General features: G+C 38.2%; 1 protein-coding gene and 1 long non-coding RNA gene across 6 annotated transcripts in view; one reads left to right on the top strand and one right to left on the bottom strand.

Moving 5' to 3' along the window:
• Nucleotides 1-24,805, bottom strand: part of RAB2A (RAB2A, member RAS oncogene family) — a 76,298-nt gene that overhangs the window by 6,326 nt on the left and 45,167 nt on the right. For all 5 annotated transcript variants that reach the window (XM_082433100.1, XM_082433099.1, XM_082433101.1 and 2 more), the window contains one exon: nucleotides 20,649-20,760. In XM_082433100.1, the coding sequence (XP_082289226.1) occupies nucleotides 20,649-20,760 (112 nt within the window). The remainder of the gene's footprint in view (nucleotides 1-20,648; nucleotides 20,761-24,805) is intronic.
• LOC309646618 overlaps nucleotides 1-24,805 on the top strand; it is a 139,883-nt gene that overhangs the window by 75,534 nt on the left and 39,544 nt on the right. The window lies entirely within an intron of this gene.

Below are 24,805 nucleotides of genomic sequence, written 5' to 3'. Positions count from 1 at the left end.
AAATAAGGGAAAACCTAACTCTATTTCCAATAACATGTCAATTACAGTGATGGCCAGGCTAACTAAATACTGAAGTCAACAGATTCATAAATTCACAGAGTTGAAATTCCTTCCAGGGGCACCCACATGTGTACATTTCACTAGAACATTAGAACTACAATGTCCCATAAGTAAGTTATAACTTCATATAAACAAGCATTTATATTATAAAAGTCATTATTACATGTGCCAATGGATGTAAATAAATTGGCTTTTTGCTAATCTGTTGAAGAATCACTTTAAAAACTGGCTTAAGAAAGCTATGTCTTTATTTATGCTAAATTTTCCAAGTCACTACTAATTTTATTACTTAAATAGTATACTTAGTACTTTATTTAAGCACCTTCAAGAATAGCTGTACCCAATGGACGTAAGAGGTATTTTATATCGGAAAGACATGCAATTAACTCCATTATAATTAAATATAGCAAATGGTTATCTTTTCTTTTCTAATTCCCATCATCTCAATGAAATACTCTTTGGACAATGCTACATTTACTTGTCATCCAACTCTCTGATTACATATTAAAGACAATGAAATAAAATATTTTCCACCTCTCTGAGCACACTATAGAGAGGATACTATATAAATGGATTGTTTTATTTACATCATGGCAAAAATTAATATTTAATACATATTACTAAGTGATTAATTAATGATCAATTTTAAGGAGTCCTTAAGAGCTTAAAACCAATGTGACAACTGTAGACATTAGTACACCTCTTTTCAAAGTATGTGGCTATGGACTGAAATTGTTGAGTTTCCGAACATACTGAGCATTAACCAAAAACTGTTACGGCTTAGAAGAGATAAAATAAAACTTCTAAGAGAACAGCCTTGGTTGTTACGGACAGTAGCTGTCCACTAAAGCTGCAAAGCATTTCAAAACCTCAGAAAGACAAGAGATACATATCTGTTACAGTAATTGGCTAGAATTTCCTTTCATTGCTCATTTCACTCCAGTCACTAAAAATCAATCTCCATATATATTTTTCAAGGAAGAGATATAACAATCTGAAATACCTCTAGAACACAGGAAAAAAAAAAAAAAAGAAATTAGCAACAATAAGTTAACTAAATAGATACTACAAAGCCTTGATACTAAAGCTCACGCTTTTTTTTAATTTTTGTTTTTGGCTGTGCTGTGTGGCTTGCAGGATCTTAGTTCCCTGACCAGAGATTGAACACGGGGCCCCGGCAGTGAGAGCGCAGAGTCCTAACCATGGACCACCAGAGAATTCACTAAAGCTCATGCTTTAATAGGACAGTCTTAAATTGAAATTCCTTCCAATTTTAGACATCATTTTAACTAGTTTTACTTTTTCTATTCCCCAGGCTACAGAAGCAAATTATGAAAAGGAGAGGGAAGGAGAAAGGGAAAGAGACTGAGTGTGAGGATGTGTCTGTGTGAGCGGCCAGCGGGGATGTGCGTGGGCGGTTTTGGGGAAGAGGCCACGGGGGAGTCCACACGTGGCAGCGGCTGCCACAGCAGCGGGCCTGTGTGCAGATGGGCTCACAGCTCCTGACTGAAGAGGGCACGTGTTGGCCAAGGTGGCCCGAGTCATCAAGGGGAGAGAGACTCAGGATTTGCTGTTTAACGTAAGTAACACAAAACACGTTCTTGAAACGTCTTCATTATTCTTACAAGTTTTGATGTTTACCAGGGAAAAATTTTGTAACAATTAACTTATCTGGAATAGTTATTACCTTACTATCAGAAAAATGAAGGAAGATGATGGCATAACTCCAGAAAATTTTTAGCACTGGTTAGTTAACATAATACTCTAAAAACATGACATCCTAAATATCACTGCAGGTTTTGTGACAAGTCAGAATTACAAACATTATATTCATCTATACTCCATGTTTCAAATATAGTCAAATCTGAATATTAGTTAATAGGTTATAGAATAGGAAAAAACATTTGCTGAGAAACTGATGTGAAAGGATTTCATTAACCCTGTGAAACAATCTAGGCAGATCCACGATTAAGAAGTATAAGCAGATTTCCTTGCAGGCAACTTAACTTGGCAAGCCTCTGGCCTTCCCATGCAGCGCTGCACGCCAGTATCTGAAGCCTGACTCTCTCTACATTTCCCCATTAGCTCCCTGCTCTGCCCTACTCTGATGAATTGCCATGTCCAGTCCTTTACCTTCATTAGCCATTAATTGCCCTCCACCTCAGACACTAATCTTTCAACCCTTGGCAGTAGTTATCTGAATGATTCTGATATTACCTAAACTTAAGTAAGTTTTCAGGGGCTTCTATAGCACAAATTAAAATAAACATAACCACAAAGAACTAAAAACGTATATCCTATTACCTGGCCGCTACCCAAGGGCACCTATTCAATTGCAGTCACAGATCTGGTACTTCTCTGGGTACCATGGAAGGTCCAGGGAAGAGGACGACTGCAGTAGTTGCTACTGCTGCTGAACTAGAACAATTTAGTTCGGAGAATCTCAGCACGAGGGCTTACATTTCGGTTACAGATGCAGGAAAAGTAAACTCTCTGCACTGGCTGACAGAGGGAGAGCGTGTGCAGGGCAGGACCAAGGCAAGTCTAGTTGTGGGCTATGAGGACCTTCACAACCAATGAGGGGGAATACAGACAAAGAGGAACATGGAATAATACTTTGTTTTTATTATGGCTTAACAATTTTTAAGGCAAAATACTGAAAAGTAGTCTACAACAGAATAACATTTCAATTATTTCCTTGTGTAACATGCTGCCACCTGGTGGCAAGATAAAAATTACAGCATCTGTTAGGTAAGAATTCAAAATAAATTGAAGTGTCTTCGTTTTATTTAAACATCTTGAATAGATGCTAAAGAGCAAAGCACCCTGTAAAATAAGTGAGTCTTTGGTTCTCTCTGAGAACTGGGAAACAGAGAATTAGGATGCTGTTTAATTTTCTTCTCCATTGCTAATCAAGGCTATGGACATTCCAGGTGTCCATCTGCCAAAGCTTACACTAACCAATATTTACCAAATATTTACTACGGGTCAGTCACTATACTAAGTGATTTACACAGGTTCTCGTTATTTCTGAAAAGAAATTCAAAATATGTATAAAAATGAGGAAATTCATTTTGTGGGTTGAAGCTGTACCTCCAACTTTGCCAGCAGAATGGCAAAGGCGAGGCTCTGAACCAGGCTGGCAGGGTCAAAGCCCAGCGCCACCTCTTGCCACACGTGTCGCTTGGACCTGCCGCTTAACCTCTCTGTAGGAGGAGGGCGACCATGGCGCCTACTCCGCAGACCTGCTGGCTCGCAGGCGGCCTCGGCACAGTCAGCCCTCCCCACCACGGGGGCGTCGGGGCGCAACACCGCGGGAACCAGAGCAGAAGCGGGCACTCATAGGCAGCCTCCTCAGTGAATTAAAATATCCTGATTAGATAAAACTGAGCATCAAAAGGCAAATTAGCAACATAGAATGTGTACAGTGAGCCTAAAGAAGAAAATGTATTGAGATAAGACTTAGGTATTATGCAGAGATAGTAAAGTCCTGCGAAAAGAACATCAGACGAGAAGCAAGACGAGGCGGTTTACACATGAAGCTTCGTCAAATTCTGCGACGGAAAATATTCTGGTTCGACCTGCGTTAGCTTCAGAAGGAGAGCCTTCCCACACACCGCGCCCAACACAACGGCTTCAAGCTGCGTTCACGGACATCCCACGGGGGCACCATTTCCTCCTCTTCCCCCTCATTTTCCAGGGCATCCCCTATTCCAAAGTACAGCTGTTCTGCTCTTCTTTCTTTCATCCAGTTTCCTGTGTTTCATTAGAAGAAAGAGGGCCGCTGCTAAATCTACTGACCTGTCGTAACTCTCACCGTACAGACAGCACGGGGCTGCCAAGGAGAAGTGACGTGCCCAAGACCGGGCACAACTGTAGCAGAAGCAGGATTAGCAGGATTAATATTCTGCCCACGTTTATCCTCTCTTTATTAGGATCACTTATCTTTAACACAACTCAAAGGAATTTTCATTTATCTTGCTTATGTTGCCACTAAAATTGAACATAAAAAGCACACAATTATCATACCCTTTTAAAAACCTTCTAGCTAGCTAGAAATTATTGTGGATTGCTAGGATTATTTTTGGAAGTACAAAACATTTGTGTTACTTATAACACACAGATATGTTTAATTCCTTAGTAATTTAGTTCTTCCATTCAACAAGCATTTACTGAGTGCCTGATTTGTACCAGGCACAGAACATATCTCAGTTATATACTTGGGTACATGAATGTCTTTGACCTCAAGGATGTGGGAGTACTACAGGACAGATGCAAATCCAAAATTGGCACATAGCACGAAAACTTCCACAACAGCTGTTTAGAAGGGTAACGTGGCATGACCACTTCTGCTGGTAAAAAAACTGTCAAGAGAGAAAGCCCCGTGAATGAAGGCTTGAAGGAAAGTAAGCTCCCACTCATTTATTAGGAAAATTAAGGGGAGGAAAGCCTAGTCTGGACAGAGAGGCAGATTTTAAGCTCAGTTACAGTGGAAGCTGGGGACAGGGAGCCATGTGAGATGAGGGTAGACAAGGGGCCCAACAGACCTCAAGGAACCTTGAAAAGGTAGGAAGCAGGCTGCGGACAAAATCAGAGGGTGGTTCAGAGGAGGAATTCTAAGGAGGAAGGTTGGCAACAGGAAGGCCAGTAAGGAGTTTAGAACTATCATCAAGGTAAGAAATGAAGGCCTGACAAAACAGTGGCAACCAGAATGGAAGGCAAAGATCAAACTTAATATCTCCTTTGGAGAAATGAACAGGACTTGGTAAAGAATAGGGTAAGGGTGGCAAGGTGCTTAAGGATGACCCCATTGTTGGCTTAAGCGACTGAGGTGGAAGGGTATGCCGTGAATTGAGATAAATAAAAAAGGAAGAAAACCAGGTTTCAAGGAGGGAATGAAGAGTTTATTTTCGACACATGGAAGGATCTCTAATGCTGATGGGAAAGTCTTGGTAGCTAGTGATCTATATAGTTGTGTAAGTGCGTAACATGCACATAACAGCATGATTTTCTTCAGAAATGGTTAGCTACCCTAGTTTAGAAGTAGAGAAACTGGACGTAACTTTCAAAGTTAGTTTGGTTTGGATCATCACTGAAGTTCCCTAGGGTGATGGCCAAATGAGGAGCAGAGAAGCTGAAGCTAGTCAGCAAAGCCTTCCAATCTGTGGAAGGGAGTAGTACATATTTATTACACTAAGCTCCCCTCAAGGGATGCTGGCAGCTTGATAAGGTCAGGTCAGATTTCCAGTGAAGAGCCCCGTGGTACCCACGACACTGAGAACAGGGTTGAGGGGTAACAAAGCTTTCAGTTTACAGCCGCATTCCAGCTCTACAGAAACATCTGTCCCACCACTTACAACACAGCCCAAGGCAAGGAAGATGTCCCCTCAACCCAAATTCAGCCCGTAGATCTCCAGTAGCAGGACAGGACACAAGTATTCACAAGGTGCCTTGAAACTGGTCTTAGTCACTTAAGTCTTACTATTAGGTGTTTTCCCCGTCCCACCCCAAAACAGAAACCCATTGACCCTGTCAGGTTAGATGGCTTGGCAGCTTACCACAGTGTCTTCGGGTTAGGTGGCTGTATTTTCAGCTATCATCTTGGCTGTATCTTTAGTGCTTTAGCAGCTAAGCCAGGAATTTCCAGCCTTGATTTTTCAACAGTTTAAGATATTTTTAATTACTAAACTTTTGCTTCAAAAATTTTTGATGTTTATATATTTTTCTGGTTTCACATAAATTTCCAATCTTAATTTTAAGTAAAATTGATGAATATTAGGGAAAAATCACCCATCAAATGGCTAAGAGATTGAGAATATTTGAAAAGTGACAACTGTTTGACAAACAATATGTTTATTTCACACCACAATCACCTTGGGTCCTAAAGGAAATATAATACTGTTTAAGTTTTGGTAATGTACAACTCTGAGAAAATGAAATTTTAATTTAGAGGGAATACACAGAGAAAAACAAGGAAGGAATCATAGAAGTAAATATATCACTTCTAGAATATTCGGACACCTTTAAAAAGTTGGCCCGTGGCCTTTGGGAACGGGTACTTTCCCTAGCCTGCCGTAATCTTTGCTGCAGTTATTCCTGGGTCTAAAAAACCTCTTTCAAACCACAAAGACCCCAGGCGGCTACTGGAGGGAGCTCCCAATCAAAGGAGAAGCCAATCTATTCACCTGTGTTTTTCAAAACTCATAGGTTTTAGAATGCTTAGGGCCAAGAAGGTTTCGGACAGAATTCCACCTACAAGTTAACAAGTGGGACCAAAGCATAAGTTCATTAAAGACTGCGGGGAGAGGAGTAAGGTTAAAGTAATTAAATAAATACGTAACCATCCAAACATTTATCTACTGTGTGGGGAGAAACTGCCAGGCGCTGGGGATGCCGAGATGAAAAGACAGCCTATGTTTTCAAGGAACTTTGTCCTCATGTTGAGCCAACGTGAAAAACAAGGGTCATGACAGAGTCATGAGAGAGTGCGAAGATGATAAACCCATGACACAGGAATGACTAAATACAGAGAAAGGAGCACATAAGAGTGGTGAAGGGGGCAGGGAGGGTGTGTCATGTGTCACGCATTCCAAGAGGAGGAATCAGACTCACTATATATCCTTGAAGGATCAGGTCAGAAGGAGGGCAGTTCAAGTGTGGAGAATACTTTCTGTGGAAGCAGGTCAGGAGCAATGCCCTGTGGACGCGCTCTCTGGTTTAACAAGGAGAACACAGAGGGGAGGACTGGCAAGTAAAGGGACCTGTCTTCCAAGCTAAGGAGTTTGATGCAGAAGCTGTGAGGAACCACTTCAGGGTTTTAATAAAGCTGGAGAGTGGCATTCAATTTTCATTTTTAGAAAGATCTTATAGGCAACAGTGTAGAGGACTGAAAAATGAACACAGGGAGTCCAATTAGGAAGCAATCATAGAAGAGGACGATTTGGAGAGACATTTAACAGGCAGAAATAATAATACACACGTGGAAAGCAATACCTATTAACTGAAGAATGAGTGTAAAGGGGTAGGGAAGGGGGTTCCTTTAGGATACACGAGAGTGAACATCTGCAGACTAGAGCAGAGGAGGGCTATCAGTTCAGTCTGAATGTGTTAAACCGGAGGGTCTGAGACCCACTCATGCAGAACTGTCCAGGCAGCAGCGGTCAAAGCAGAGCTAGACACACAGCCTAAGAAGGGTATTCATGGATTTAGGTGACATTTCAACGTGGAAGAAGGAGATGGTAAAGGAGTCTGGAAGGCTAGAGAGTAAAGAGAAGACCATGATATCATGGAGCTAAGGAAAGAGAAAGTTTATAGACAGAAGAGTAGTCAAAAGTATCACACCCCCCCCAGGGACTGTTCAAGGTAAGAAGAGAAAAGCATTTGTTAGGTGAGGCAACTAGGAGGTCTAGGGTGACCTTGGCCATGATGAAGGAAGTCAGACAGTGAACCGAGGTGTGAAATCCAATGAGGAAACAGAGGTAGATCTTACTAGAAGCTAGAAGAGAACATATCCAGGAGAACAGGGACTGATAGGGTTTTGTTTTTAAGATGGTTGAAACCTGATTATGTAATTATATGCTGAGAGCCAAGAATCAGTAGAGGAGAGGATGAAGATGACGAGAAGGTCTGAAGAAATCATGAATCTGCAGAGCAGGGAAAGGACGACAGCACTTGGCTGGACCGTCTTGTTCACTCACAGCCGGCTGACTTTCCAGCCTCTCCGCTCCCCAGAGGGAGCCCGGGTCACGGTACCGACATCACCTGAGAGCAAGCTGCAAACGCAGACTTTCAGGCCGCACCCCAGACCTACTGAATCATAAGCTGCATTTTAACAGGATTCCTAGGTGAAGTGAATGCACATTAATGTTTGAGAAGCACTGTTCTAAATACAACTGATTTGGAAAAAAATACTTTTACAAGATATTCTGAGCTTAAGAAGAAAGTTGTCTCCACTTCCCCCAGTGCAACCTCTATGTTACCATTAAGTGAGAGAATCAGGAAAACTAAAGGACATCAATCTTTTGGCTATTACGCACCCTCCACCCCAATTCCACTGGGGCGGGGGGCGGGAATGGCTAAATCACACTTGGAAAACTCTAGGTTAAACAAAAGCCAACAAATTTCTTAACAGTGGGTTTTCAAAATAGAAATAACATACTACTACTGTGAATTCTGGTTTCCTAAAAGGGGGGCAGGCTCCAGCTCCTCCTAAGCTCACTTGACCACGGAACCCTATGCAGAAGTGATCATTTTAATTTTAATTCACGCTCCTCAAAGAAGGGTAGGCTAACCTTCAGTGCTGCTATTCTCCACTGTGTGGCAGACAGAAGGGGAACGGATGGGGAACCCGGAACACCTGGATTTGAGTCCTCTGTGGAAAACGGGACTACGTATGTGAAAGAACTCTGACAATATGCCATACAAATATACAATCACATTATTATTTCAGGGACCTGACACATTTTAATCATTTGAAAATACTTCTGAAAGAACCCTTCCACTTATGAGACACTCTTCTAAATGCTGCAAGCAAGATCACCAGATTCCAGTGACTGGAGGAGCGTCCCTTCACATCAACTCCTCAGTCTGTCACAGGACAGACCACAGAGGTCAGATCTTCCTGGAACTCTGCAGACTAGGACACTAAACAAAGTTGTGGTTCTGGAATGAACTGCCAGAGGGTGGCAGCTGAGGAGGCGTGTAGCCAATGGGAAGCCAGGGCAGTTACCAGGCAGCATGATATCTTGATGTCCTCGATAACCTTTAAGTCTCAGTTGAAAACGGAAGTCAAACTAATACTCAAAAATATTTTCTGCTGGTCACATGGTCGACTATTTCCTTATCAGCAAAATCTTCAGCAAAATGGAGATCAAAGTCATCCTTTTTCTTCTTTTTTGTCCGCCAGAGGTAAAAGAACCTAAACGTCATTTTCCTAATGGAAGACGTGATGACACTCACTACAAATGCTCTGTGTGCTCAGCATGAACACTACCTGGATAAATGGTAGACAGCGAAACATACGGGTCCCCCATATGCTATGCACTCAAATATGTGTGTATAGCACCCAAACATTAAGTTTAAAGATCAGTAATGCGAACTGAAAATGTAAAGAATGAGTTCTGGTCTCCTATTTCTATGGGAATACCATATAGGCGAGAATATTTTGGTTGCAATTGGCTTTTTAATTTCGTTGACATTTAGGAGATGAATTCTGGGGTGTACCTCTACTATCACATTTGAACGTGTATTTCTTCAGCAAATAGCAAAAAGGATGAATGATAATAGCATGTTTGGAGCAACCCCAAGTTGTATAAAACTGACTAGAATCCACTTTATAGGAAGGGTGAATTCTCTTATTATAACTTGTAACTTGGAAATTATAATTTACAGTTTGGAAACAAATATACTTAAACATAATACTTGTGTACCACAGTAGTTTGCTAATACAGAGAGGTTTTATGTGGAGAGAGCTTTCTATCTTTGTATGTATATAAAAAAGTGTTTCTTTGAGTGTATATAGTCTGTGTGTGGTGTTAATCTTATACATGATTTTATAAATATAAAATGATACCCATCTATTAAATAGTAGATCTATCTGAGAAGTTCTTACCTCCGTAAGTATCTAGTTTAGGCAGACTAGGGTATCATTTTATTTTTATGCTCTTTATAAAATAATTTGAAAAAAAAATTGGAAGTATAGTCTTGGGTGCCATTTTCCATTTATCATCCCAGTTGAAGATCAGCAGCATAAATTCAGGTAAGAGCAAAACAGTTGGCACATGAGAGGCTACAGTTAAAAGAAAAATATGAGTCTGAAATATTATAAGTAGAGCAGTGCTGAACCATGTTGCCAGTGGGGCCCTGAACTGGAAAGGAGAAGGACGTCAGTGTGGTTTAGAAATACAATGAGCTTGGATCCAGCTGTCAACATCATCAGCAAGACGCTGCAACAGTTCAGGATTCTCACTGTAGAATTCACAGGTCAGAGCCAGCCCGTAAAACAGAAGTGGGACCCTTCATAACAGGACTTTCCAGTCTTCACTCTCTCCCCCAGGTTGCCATTGAAATGAAGCTTTTTTTTTTTTTTTTTTTTTTTTTTTTTTTTCTTTTTTTTTTTATTTATTTATTTATTTATTTATTTATGACTGTGTTGAGTCTTCGTTTCTGTGCGAGGGCTTTCTCTAGTTGCGGCAAGTGGGGACCACTCTTCATCGCGGTGCGCGGGCCTCTCACCATCGCGGCCTCTCTTGTTGCGGAGCACAGGCTCCAGACGCGCAGGCTCAGTAATTGTGGCTCACGGGACCAGTTGCTCCGTGGCATGTGGGATCTTCCCAGACCAGGGCTCGAACCCGTGTCCCCTGCATTGGCAGGCAGATTCTCAACCACTGCGCCACCAGGGAAGCCCCGAAATGAAGCTTTTTTAGATCAAAATATACACCATCCTACCTACTACTAAATGAATAAAGAGGATTCATGTATTATGCTAAGTTGTTGGTGCTTCACTTCATTGATTTTAATTATATCCTGTTATTTTAGCTCAGTGTTACTGACATTTTGGACTCGGTAATTCTTTTTTGTGGACAGCTATCCTGTGCATTTTTCTCTAACACCACTTTGATCCTTCCCCTCAACAGATCCTTCGTGGACAAAATCATTATGCTGAGTAAATCAGTACATCCAGAGATTAACAGTAAACCTATTTCCAGCAACAATGCAACAAATGCTGGAAAAATGGTGCTATCTTATGCTGCAAATTGTCCAACTGCTTACAGGGAAATACAAGAGTTAAACTTCATGGTCTCAACTTGCATTAGGTAACTAGACCTTGGTTAAAATATAAAAATAGACCACAGCGCAACAGGAAAAGGAAACAGGTCTAGTTCTAAACTGAAAGGAATCATCAAGGTACCAGTTAGGCTTAATCTTAAGGAATGATCACATAGTTTTTTTTTTTTTTTTTTTTAATTAATTAATTTATTTTTATTTTTGGCTATGTTGGGTCTTCGTTTCTGGGCGAGGACTTTCTCTAGTTGCGGCGAGTGGGGGCCACTCTTCATTGCGGTGCGCAGGCCTCTCACTGCCGTGGCCTCTCTTGTTGCAGAGCACAGGCTCCAGACACGCAGGCTCAGTAGTTGTGGCTCACGGGCCCAGTTGCTCCGTGGCATGTGGGATCTTCCCAGACCAGGGCTTGAACCCGTGTCCCCTGCACTGGCAGGCAGATTCTCAACCACTGTACCACCAGGGAAGCCCGATCACATAGTTTTAAATTTCTAAAAAGAACCCTTAGTCAGACGGTCCATAATCAGGACACTGGCATTTGTATAAATCATTCTATCTTTAAACATAATTATGTTTAAATAATTTATATTTAAAAATGGCTTTTAAGAAAGTTTTTTTCTTTAATACCAGAGTTCTCTAACTTCTCTACACATGAGAGCCAAGGATTGGCTAGGAATCAAGTACTTTTTAAAGATTATACAGAAGAGGACACTGACCTTCTGTGAGCTGCCCAAACACCAACCACTGCTCTTATTAGCTGACCAGGATGCACTCAGGATACCTGCCTTACTTTCCTAACTCCTCACATGATCAGCTCTCCCAGAGGGTCCTCAAGTTCAGGCAGTAAGCTGAGGATAAACTCCTGTCTGAGCCCATAGCCCAAGTTTCTACCCACTGTGCTAAACGGCCTCTCCCATGGAGGATGGCATAATTAGGCAAATCCAAGTCCTTAGAAAGCAAAAACAAAAGGTATAGCACTTAGAACAAACTTCTTTGAAATGAATTACTATTTTCTCCAACCCCAAGTCTAAGCCACTAACTGATTAAGAATCTACAGACCCTGTAAAACTAATGTATTTATTGCTTGTTCTCATGATGATTCCTCTTTGGATCTAATTCTAGCAGGCTAACTCTTGCTTAAATCCCAGAGAGCGTATACTGTAATTTTATGAGATGAATAGCTTCCCACTGAGGCCTCAGCTCTCCTGCTGCAGAAGCCGGTGCTGACTGCTGTAACAAGGAGGGTGTCTGACAGATGCTGGCTTAGTTCTCCCTCCTTCCCTTCTCAAAGTGGAAAGAACAGGTTTTGTTAGTCTTCCCTGACCTCGAAGAAAGAAACTAAGTACCTGTTTTCCAACATCAATTGCTGAATGAAAAAAAAGGGGTGGGGTGCTATTCAGACTTGATATCAGATATTATTAAGGAATTACTGCTAAGTTTGTTAGGTATAATAATGGTATGATGGACATATTTTTTAAAAATTACTGCTACTGAAATTTGTAGGTAAAATATTTCTGGAATTTGCTTAAAAAACAGGGCACATAATAAAATAAGATCATCAAAATGGCAAAATGGTGGTAACTTCTGAAGCCAGATGATGCATATGTGGGTTTACTTTTAAAAATGGTGACACTATTTAAATTGATTTAAAATAGCAGCTCCATCAGTCTTACTGTGAGGCTACCAAAATGCTTTAATACAGGGGATGTAAAAAAAAAATAAACTAATGGATGTGTACTGTCATATAAATGCTCTTTACTTAATGATGAACTTAATTATTTTAAAGTCTGACATGCATAGAGGTCATCAATGAACTCTCTTTTTAAAAAAAAAAATACTAGTGCAGAACATCTAATATTTAGCCCATTTTTGGAGTTCTTCCTTTAGTTACTTTGTACAACTCATCATTATCTTCCAACCAGGTCTTTTTTATTCCATATAGCCTAGCTGTCTTTTTTATGAATATTAGTATAATTTCATGTTCTGCTCCTTCTGAGAAATCATATGAAGGAAGTCTATGCATAATAAAAATCACAACAGTAACTCTATTATTTGTTAGGCATATGCTAAACATACAACATTTAGCATGGAGGGAACTGGTTGTATAAAAATTTGCTCTGTGTAAGAATGTGACAGACTCATGAAAGAGCCATACTTAACAAATAATGACAATAATTTGAAAAAGAAATCCTGGGTTCTTCATGAATTTAAAAAAATCACTTAAGCCTTTATAATTATATTCAGTATTCTCACATTAGTATTTCATTACACTTGTGAGGTTTTGTAATGCTTAATTTTTATTTTTTAAATTGCCATTGTGATCTTAAAGAACAGGTTAAATTTAATTTAAGTTGCTGTATGTGGTTATTACTATTATGTTTTGATCAAACTTTCTGAGATAATTACAGACTGACGTGCAGGTGTAAGATAATACAGAGAGATCCTGTGTGACTTTCACCTGGTTTCCCTCAGTGGTGGTATCTTGGAAACATATAATACATTGTTACAACCAAAATAATGAAAAGGGATACACAACATTTCCATTTTCAGGGATCCCTCATGCTGTCTTTTTATAACCATACCACTTCCTCTTCCACCCTGACACCCTGGCTTAACACTGGCAATGACTCATCTGCTCCCCATCTCTCTAATTTTGTCATTCCAACCGAGTCACATAAGTGGAGTCACACAATGTGCAACCTTCTGGGACCGACTTCACCCACTGAGCGTGCTTTCCTGGACATTCATCCAGGTTGCTGCATGTAACAACTGTTCGTTCTTTTTTAATGCTGAGTAGTATTCCATGGTGTGGACGTGCTATACACTTTGTCTAACTATTCATCCGTTGAAGGACATCTGGGTTGTTTCCAGTGTTTGCTTATCATGAATAAAGCTGCTATGAACATCTGTGTATGGGTTTTTGTGTGAACATAAGTCTTCATTTCTCTGGGATAAATGCCCAGGGGTGCGATTGCTAGGTCATATGATAGCTGCACATCCAGTTTTTAAAGAAACTGCCAAACTGTTTTCCAAAGTGGCTATATTACTTTAACAGTCCCACCAGCAGTGTATGAAGGACCTAGTTTCTCCACATGCTTGCTAGCATTTGGTGTCACTACGTTTCATTTTAGTGTGTAGTGATCCCTCATGGAGGTCTTAATTTGCATTTCTCTAATGGCTAGTGATGCTGAATATCTTTTCAAGCGCTTATCTGCCATTTATATATGCTCTCTGATGAAATGTCTGGTCATGTCTTCTGACCATCTTCTAATTGGACTATCTGGGTTTTTTTACTCTTCAGTTTCGAGAGTTCTTTATTTTAGATACTAGTGGTCTTTTGTTGGATATTTGGTTTGTAAATACTTTCTCCCAGTCTGTAGGTTGTCTTTTCATCCTCTTACCAGGCTTATTCATAGAACAAAAGTTTTTAAAGACTAATTTATCAATTTTTCCTTTTATGGGTCATGCTTTTAGTGACAAGCATGCCTACTGCTAGAACCAAAAGATTTTCTCCTGTTTTTTTCCATAAAAGATAAATAGGTAAAACATTTTACATTTAATTCCATGATCAGTTTTGAGTTAGTTTTTGTATAAGGTGTGAGACTTAGGTCCTTTCTTTTTTTTGCTTATGGATGTCCAATTGCTACAGCACCATTTGTTGAAATGGCTATCTCACCCTGCGAATTGTTTTTGCACCTTTGTTAAAAAGCAGTTGGGAATATTTGTGGGTTCTCCATTTGGTTCCACTGATGTTTCTCTCCCTTCACCAATATCACACAGTCTTGACAACTACAGCTACGTTAAGACTTGAAATCAAATAGAGTGATTCTTCCTACTTTATTCTTTTTTTTAAACAAATATTTTTATTTATGTATTTATTTGGCTGTGCCGGGTCTTAGTTGCGGCATGCGAACTCTTAATTGCAGCATGTGGGATCTAGTTCCCTGACCAGGGATTGAACCCAGGCCCCCTGCATTGGGAGTGTGGAGTCTTAGCCACTGGGCCAGCAGGGAAGTCCCTTTATTCTTCTTTTTCCAAGTTGTTTTAGCTATTCTAGTTCCTTTGCCTTTCAGTATGTATTTTATAATAATATTGTCAGATTATCTATAAAAAAATTTTATTGGAATTTTGATAAGAGTTGGGTTAAACCTGTATATCAATTTATGAAAAAGTGACATCTTTACTAGGTTGAGAATTCCAAACAATGAACATAGTGTATGTCTCTCCATTTATTTAGATCTTCTTTACTTTCTTTCATCAGCATTTTGTAGTTTTCAGCATACATGTCCTATACCTGTCATTTTTAGATTTATACCTAGCTATTTCATTTTCTTTTTGTGTGATTATAGATGGCACTGTATTTTAAATTTTGGTGTTCATTGTGAGTATATAGAAATACAGTAGATTTTTTATATATGTCTTGTAAAAATCCTGTAAACTTGCTGAACTCACTTATTAGCTCTAGTTTATTTATTTTGTAAATTCCTTGGGATTTTAAAGAGACAATCGTGTCATCCACAAATATAAACAGTTTTATGTCTTCCTTTTTTGAGTTGTATGCCTTTATTTCATGCCTTTATATCATGAGAATAGGTATCCTTGCTTTGTTCCTGATCTAAGGGGTAAAGCATTCAGCCTTTCACCACTAAGTATAATGTTAGCTGTAGGTTTTTTTGTAGATGCTCTTTAACAAGCTGAGGAAGTCCTCCTCAATTCCTTTTTTTTTTTGAGGGTTTTTAAACACGGCTGGTGTTGGATTTTGTCACATGCATTTTCTGCACTGACTGCTATGGTTTGATTTTTCTTCTTTATCCTATTAAAATGGTAGATAATACTGAACCAGCTCTGTATCCCTGGAATAAGTTCCTTTTGGCCATGATGTATATATTTTACATATGCACATGTATATGATTTCACATATTGTTGAAATTCTACTTGCTGATATTTTGTTGAGAATTTTTTTCGTATGTTAATAAATGTTATCAGTCTGTACCCTTTTTTTTTTTTTTTCCTTTGGTTTTGGTATCAGGGCAATATTAGCTTCTTAAAATAAATAAGGAAATGTTCTATCTCTTCTATTTTCTGGAAAAGATAGTGTAGAATTGGTGTTCATTCTTTCTGTAAATGTTTGGTAGAATCCTCCAGTGAAACCATCTGAACCTAGATATTTCTTTTTGGAAAATTTTTAAATTACTAATTCAATCTCCTTAATAGTTATAGGGCTGTTCAAATACTCGATTTCATAGTAGGAGAGCTGTAGTAGTTTGTGCTGAGTTTGTGATCTTTTTGTACATTTCATCTAATTTACCATATTTATGTATTATTCCTTTGATGTCTGCAGGATCTATAGTTATAACTTCTGTTTTGTTCCTGATATTGGTAATCTGTACCTTCTCTCTCTTTGCTTCTTTGTCAGTCTTGCTATATTATTGACTTAAAAAAAAAAAACAGCCTTTAAAAATTTCCTCTATTGTTTTCCTGTTTTTGATTTCACTGATTTCTGCTCTTATCTTTATTATTTTCTTCCTTCTATTTGCTTTGGGTTCTTGAGGTAGGAGCTAAGATTTTTGATCAGAGACTTTTCCCTTTTCTAACGAATGTGGTTAATGCTATAAATTTCCCTCTCTGCACTGCATTACGTGTTTCCCACAAATTCTGATATGTTGTATTTTACTTTTCATTCAGTTCAGTGTATTTTTAAAATTTCCTTTGAGACTTCCCCTTTGACACATACATTATTTAGAAGTGTACTGTTTAGTTTCCAAGTCTCTGAAGAATTTCCCAGTTACCTGTTATTGATAATCAGAACCAATAGAACTGAAAGGAGAAGCAAATCCATAATTATAGGTGGAGACGATGATTGATTTCTAGTTTAATTCCATTGGTTCTACTGGTTTTTGCTTCATACATCTTGCAGCTCTGTAGTTTGGTGCACATAAGTTTAGGATTGCTATTATCTCCCTGGTGGACTCTTCTTTTATTATTATATAATGTCCCACTCTGTCTACTTTATCTGGTATTAAGAGAGCCACTCCTGCTTTCTTTTGATTAGTGTTTGTGTCATATGTATTTTCCCATCATTTTATTTTCAAACTGCCTGTAGCATTATATTTGAAGTCAGTTTCCTGTAGACACCATATAGATGGGTCATATTTTTTAATCCTCTCTGCCAAGCTCTGTCTTTTGATTGGTGTATTTAAATCATTTATATTCCAGGTAATTATTGCTACGTGAGGGTTTAAGTATGCCACTTTATTTTTGTTTGCTATTTTTTGTTTTCTTTTTCCTGCCTTTCTGAGGGTTAACTGAACATTTTTTAGCATTCCACATTGATTTATCTATTGTTTTTTAGTGTGTCTCTTTGTAAATTTTTTAGTAGTTGCTCTGAGTATTGCATTATACATAAATAAATAAATAAATAAATAAATAAATAAATAAATAAATAAAAACTTATACAGTCTGCTAGTGTTGTCATTTTACCAAGTCAGGTGAAGTATAAAAACCGTACTTCCCTTGATGTCCCTTTCTCCAGCGTGGTTTTATTTCCTGCATGTACACTGAGAACCACATCAGACATTAGAGTTTTGCTTCAATTGTCAAATGTAATTTACAAGACTTAAAAGTTTTAAGAAAACGTCTACTGTGATTATTCATACTTCTGGTTACTGGTATTCCCTCTTAAAAGATTCTTTCTTTTATCATTTCATTTGTTAGATAATTTCTTTAGCCATTCTTTTATGGTGGATCTGCTACTGATAAATTCTTGCTTTTCTTTCATCTGAGAATGTCTTGATTTCCCTTCACTCCTGAGATACTTTTGTTGGTTCTAGTATTGTGGGCTGTAAGTTCTTTTTTCAGCTCTTGAAAAATGTGCTATTTCCTTCCGGCCTCCATGGTTTCTGACAGAATTCTGCTGTCATTCCAGTTGGTAAGGAACTGTTTGTCACTGCTTTCAAGATTTTTTCTTTGTGTTTAGCTTTCAGAGATTTGACTATGGACAGAAGTTGTGGATTTTTAAGGTTTATCCTGTTTGGAGCTGGCTCAGCTTCTTGAATCTGTAGGTTTATATCTTCTGTCACATTTGGGAAGTTTTCAGTCATTACTCCTTTGAGTACTTTTTCAGAGCCATCTTCTTTCTTCTCTCCTTCTAGGAGTCTGATAATACAACGTCAGAGCTTTTGTTATAGCCCCACAAACTCTTGAGGCACTGGTTCATTTTTTTTCTACTCTATTTTCTCTCTGTAGTTTAAACTGAGTAGTTTCTATTGTTCTACCCTCCGGTTCACTATTTCTCTCCTCTGTCCCCATCATTCTGTTGTTGATTCCATCCACTGAGTTTTACATTTGTTGTTATATTTTTCAGTTCTAAAATTTCTATCTTGTTCAAATTTTTATCTTGTAGTTATTTTGCTGAGACTACTTTTCATTTGTTTCAAGCATGCCCCTAAAATTGTTTGTTGAGGCATTTTTATGATGGTTGCCTAAAAAATCTTTGTCAGATAATTCTAACATCTCTGTCATCTTGCTGTTGGCATCTATTGATTTTTCTTTTTTTTTCATTCAGTTTGAGGTCTTCCTACTTCTAGGTATGGTGAGTTTCTACTGGAACTTGGACATTTTGGGTATTGTGTTATGAGACTCGGGATCTTATTTAAACCTGTGCTTTAGCTGGCTTCCTCTGACACAACTCCTACAGGGAAATGAGGAGCATGGAAAAACCTCATTATAGCCAGCTGATGGTGGAAGTAGTACCATAATTTCTTTTGTGATGTTTAGCTGTAGTAGAATATTTTCTCTAAAAGCTTTCTGTCTGGACTTCCCTGGTGGCGCAGTGGTTAAGAATCTGCCTGCCAATGCAGGGGACACGGGTTCGAGCCCTGGTCCGGGAAGATCCCACATGCCGTGGAGCAACTAAGCTCGTGAGCCACAACTACTGAGCCTGTGCTCTAGAACCCGCGAGGCACAACTACTGAGCCCACGTGCCACAACTACTAAAGCCTGTGCGCCTACAGCCCGTGCTCCGCAACAAGAGAAGCCACCGCAATGAGAAGCCCGCACACCACAACAAAGAGTAGCCCCTGCTTGCCGCAACTAGAGAAAGCACATGCGCAGCAACGAAGACCCAACGCAGCCAAAAATAAATAAATAAAGTTAAAAAAAAAAAGATTATTTCTTAATATCCTTGGCTTCTGAGAGGCAAATTAATTTACATGATTAAGTAAAGTACTGTTCTCTCATGAGTATGGGAAATTCCTGCCTGATCAAATTTAAACAATTATTTTTATTATTAACCAAGGATACAGAATTTTTGTAATAAATGCTGCGAAAACATTAATGAAATATATTTTATTTAAATGTTCAGCCAAACTGACAATAGTAATTTGCTACTTACACATAAACACCTACTGTTACTTGTTAAAAATAAGAAAAATGAACACAAAGGCATTAGAGTCAAAACTAGAAATTTAGAATTACTTTCCAGTAGAGGTTGCCTTGTCATCTAACTTCACAGTATGGTTCTTTCATAAAATACAGACAATTCTGGCTTTAAGGTTCTCAAAATCAACAAGAAAATCCATTGTTAATTATCAGTAAGGATATGTTTCAGATGTCTTGAAACCCCCATAACACGTTGGCCCTTACAGTTTCAAATCCAACACCTCTAATAAAGGAGAGCTTCACGGAAACAGGCAGCTTTATGTGTCTATTTTAAGTCAAACAAGAGGATAGAATGGATTTCTCTCTGGGTTTGCTGTGTGAAGTAAAACATTATTCTTGGATGTTATCAAGATGTAATTAATTTGCAACACAAGTAAAGCATTAGTTGGAGCCTGTAAGAAGAGTATCACGGACAATCACAGAGCACCTCATCAAGTGTAGGTGAGTATAATACCTTACCTAAGAATTCTTCAGTGAAAATACCAATGCTGTTGAACTACTGTAGTCAATTTTTGGGTTCAACGGTTAATCAGACATGCTCCGAGTATTATTCCTAATAAGTATTTACTCACTGTTCACTATGTTGAAGGCACAGTGCTAGTTGTGGCCTAGGAACCCATCCTCTGCTATCCTTAGGACAAGCGTTTCTCCAATCATTTGTTTTCTAGAATCCCCTTCTGCCGCTGCTCTTAAGATTCTTACCCAGAAGGTGGAAGCTCCAGCATTATTCTGGGCAAACTGCATATTTTCTTATTCTCATTTCTGCTTTTTATGAAATAGAGTGTAGTAATACATTTACCTAAGAGAGGATTAACTGTCTACTCCTGTATGTATAATAAATAAATACAATATCCACATACACAAAGCACAGAAGAACATGGTGTGTTCACAAAACTTCCATAGTTCAGGTTGATCAATGGAAATAACTGATACTATAAATTTTATTTATTAATTATGGCAGAATTCCCATGCTTTGTATAATGTTACATTGCAATAATATAATACTTTCCCTATTTAAGCAGAAGTGGATACAAATAGCTACAAATGTTTAGTGTCTTGAAACATTTCCAAATTTCGTTAGTGTTCTTTTTTTTCCACTCTCAAGAAACATAAAAAAGATTTTAAGGAAAGTATATACAAAGATCTGTGAAAGCATTTTGGCTTCAAGTGAAGGCTCAGAATATAACTGAAGAGCCTGATATAAGATGAACATTACAAGGCATTTCAAAGGAAAGAAATTTTCTATTTTACAACCTTCAAGGACTATCTGTGACTAAAAAGCTTACAGGGGATAATCAACAAATGAATATTAAGGTATATAAAAAGTTTCTATTAAGAAGATAAAACATTTAAAAAGGCCTCTTACTTACCTCTTCTACATTAGAAGCAGTCTTAGCCGAAGTTTCCATGAAGATAAGTCCATGTTCTCGTGCAAAAGCTTCACCTTCTTCTTTTTTTACTTCTCTTCTAGATTCTAAATCACTAAACATGGGAAAGAAAGGGCCAAGTTATCAACCAACATAGTACAATTAGAGACATCTGTGGAAACTGTATGATAAGATTCAAAGTTGTACTGACCATTCTTTCAATTAATTTTCGACACATAATAATCAATTTCATTATTCAGTGTATTATGAGAGTCAAAAAGGGCACACCGCTTAGCTTCAAAGAACTAACAATCCAACTAAAGAAAGATTCTAAGTTAGAGCCCTAGAATGCTAAAACTAGAGAAACCCAAAGGGAACATCTAGCCCAAACCCTACCTTTGAGTTACAGTGGGTTCCCAAAGAAGGGAACCATCTTACTCAACATAATAATTTGAGAGAGCAAAATTACACTAGTCCCCTCATCCTTCAGCCAGACTGACTGAGTTTCTGTGAATGTGATAAAAATAAGTCACACAATTTTCAGAAGCTACAGGAAATTGCTTAATAAAATTCAAAGCAGTATAGAAACATTAATTAATTTTTAATCCCAGTTAATTTCCAATACAACTGTTAATGTTAGAAGAGAGAGAGAAACAAAAGTCTAAGCTAGAAATTTTGGACAAAAGTATGGTATTCATTTTTATCATACTGAAATTGTATTAGTTAAGGTAGGTAAAAAGTAGAAGTCTCCTCTTCAAGTGTGTTTTATTGTAAAAAAATTTAAACTTTACTATTACAAATTTATGTGCCCAGAACAGGATGGAGAAGAATATAATATCCATGTACTTCCATCTAGCCTTGACACATATTATTTTGACAGATTTGTATCAGATTTCTTTTCTGTTGAGAAATAAAATCAATAGTTACAAGTTGACTGTGCTATGAAATACTAGTGGTAAAACGAGAACATAAAAAGCAGGCAAACAGAGTTTGCAAATACTATAGCATGACTGGACGAGGATAATTTATCCAACTATAATCTGGGGGCCTCCTGTGTGCCAAGCCCTATCCTGGATCTGGGGACAGACCACTCAACAAAACAGACATAGTACCAACCCCCTGCCCCCAGGTGGAGCTTATATTCTAGCAGGCGTAAAAAATGGGGGAGGGGGGGGAACACTAGCAACCATGACATGGTACCGTGCTCCTGAAATTCAGTCCCCTTATCTGACAATCATTCTTAAGGGAAAATTAGCTTTGAGGTACACAACATCTTCAAGAAAATACTTTCCCTTAACTGCCCTTTATCCCATTTTATGCATATGCCACATTTTATTTAAACAATCCCTTACTTGGAGATATTTAAAGTTACTCCCAGTTTTCCCCTACCAGTATCGCTGATGATGCCCGCATTTGCAAATGTTATCTTAACAAAGAGGGTTAAGGATGTGTACATTTAAGGGATTGTTTGAAAAAAAGAAAGCGGCACTTCAGTATTCTGTATTTGTTTTATCACTCTTTGTTTCCTCAGTTTTCCAGGTGTAAAATCATATTGTTGTCTTTGACTTTTTACTCCATTAATCCCATTTAAATTGCTTTTACTACTTAAATATCTTTCTTTCCTAAACCATTCTCTTAATTTATGCTTTTTTGTTTAGGGTATTCTAATTCCTTGACTATTAAAAACTTTCATCCTTGCAGCCTCTGCGTCCTATTTCTTGTACAACCAATTTCAAATGCCACAGTTAGGAAAAATCCATGTCATATCTGTCATTCTGAGTAGGTCACTGTCTTTCTCAAACCCCTCCACTGGCTCCCTACTGCTTAATTCACCTAACTCAGAAATTGTTTATTCCCTGTTTCCATGTCTACCCCAATTCACCTCATCTAATAATAATCCCCTCATTTATCTCTGTTCGTTTCCATTCACTCTTTGCATGTCATACATTCTTTTTTCCCTTCTCCTAGTTTCTTCCCTAAAATGTCTTTCCACACCTACTGTATCCTAATGATAAGAGCTACCCATCTACAATCATTAAAAACATCTTTTGTACATACTATACTTTGCTCTTTCTTTTCACAACTGAACTATGGGAGGCAACCAAATTTAAGCCACCAGTAAGGTGCCAGCCACCTTGTTTCAGACACAAGGAAAACACCAGTAAGACAAAACTATGAAAATTCTCTTTATTCTTCAAATATTCTTCTCATTATTTCACACATCATCATTGAATGGTAGTATGAATACTTCCATATTACAAAGACTAAAGCTTCCCTCCAATAGCCTTATTCTTAAAAGGATTTTGATATCTGTGGGGAATCCAATCCCCCATGGATGTGGAAGGACAACTGTATGTTTGCTTAACAGCAAACCTCAATTAAAATAACACTTAAAAAAATCTAATCTATGCAGTATAATATTTGTTATATTACTTTTTTTTTACAGTTTTACTGCAATATAATTGACATAAAAAACTGCACATTTAATATAAAATTTGATGAGTTTCACGTATGTATACCTGGTGAAGCCATCAGTCTCCCAAAAGTTTCCTCATTCCCCACTATAATCCATCCTTTCCTTCCCCTGTACCCTAGTCAACTAATGATCTGCTTTCTGCTACTAGAGAATAGTCTGTATTTTGTGGGGTTTTATATTAATGGAATCATGTAGTATGTTTTCTTTTTGTCTGTTTTTTTTTTTTTTTGCACTCAGCATAATTATTTTGAGATTCATCCACTTTGCTGCATATATCAATAGCTCATTCCTCTTTATCGCTGAGTGTATTCCATTGTACGGCTGTATCACAATTTATCCATTCACCTGTCAATTGAATTTTGGGTTGTTTCCAGTTTGGCGCTATTGCAAATAAAGCCACTATGAGAGCCTGTGTATAATTTTTTGTGTAAAGCATGTTTTTCTTGGGTAAATACCTAGGAGTGAAGTGGCTAGGTGGTATGGCAAATGTACGTTTATTTTCTAAAGAAACCACCAAATTGTTTTGCAAAACGGTTGTATCATTCTACATTTCCACCAGCAGTGCAAGAGTCTCAGTTCCTCTGGATCCTTGCCAATACTTGGTAAGTTAATCTTTCCTATTTAAGTGATGTTTGACAAAACCAGAATCCCTAAGATTTTATATGCTTTCTTCTAGAATATTTTTTATACTTTTAACTCTTATATTTAGGTCTGTAATCCATTTCCAGTTAATTTTTGTATATGGTGTGAGGTAAGGGTCAAGGTAAATTTTTTCGCACATGGCTATTCAATTGTTCCAGCACCATTTGATGAAAACATTACCCCTTCCCCCACTGAACCTTGGCATCTTTGTCAAAAAAATTAATTGACAAGACTTTCCTGGTGGCGCAGTGGTTAAGAATCCACCTGCCAGTGCAGGGGACACGGGTTCGAGCCCTGGTCCGGGAAGATCCCACATGCCATGGAGCAACTAAGCCCGTGAGCCACAACTACTGAGCCTGCACTCTAGAGCCTGCAAGCCACAACTACTGAGCCCTCGTGCCACAACTACTGAAGCCCTCATGCCTAGAGCCCGTGCTCTGCAACAAGAGAAGCCACGGCAATGAGAAGCCTGCACACCGCAACAAAGAGTAGCCCCTGCCTGCCGCAACTAGAGAAAGCTGTCATGCAGCAATGAAGACCCAATGCAGCCATAAATAAATAAATAAATAAATAAACAAACAAACAAATTTAAAAATACTAGTTTTAATGGTTACCACTGTAATTTTCTACTAAACTAGTGAAAACTTTCTACACTCTTGAAAGTTTATAGAAACTATGGTCAAGAAACTGTTTTCCCATGTACTATCATTTTAAATGTAGAGCACAAGGACATTCACTGCAAATAATGATCCCTGGATATATAAAGTAAAATAAGATTGAAAAAACAACATTAGCATGACACTAATATGTAAGTCTTAGAGGTAGGTTTAAAAGTACTAACATGATATCTACTAAACAATATTAAAAGTGTTTCAGGCCTTTTAAGTAGAAATACACCTGATTAATCTATGTATTATATTAAGTCATATAATACACATTAAGTCATGAAGAAGGGAAAAAAATATTTTTCTGAGTTCTGCACAGATCCTTATTTATACTGCCAAGTATTTTAGGTAATACTGAACAGTGACCTAACCACCAA

The sequence above is a fragment of the Balaenoptera physalus genome (assembly GCF_965194825.1).
Source record: "Balaenoptera physalus genome assembly, chromosome: 17".
Taxonomy (NCBI): Eukaryota; Metazoa; Chordata; class Mammalia; order Artiodactyla; family Balaenopteridae; genus Balaenoptera; species Balaenoptera physalus.
The sequence above is the reverse complement of the archived record's forward strand: the minus strand, read 5'-3'. Positions and strand labels throughout refer to the sequence as shown.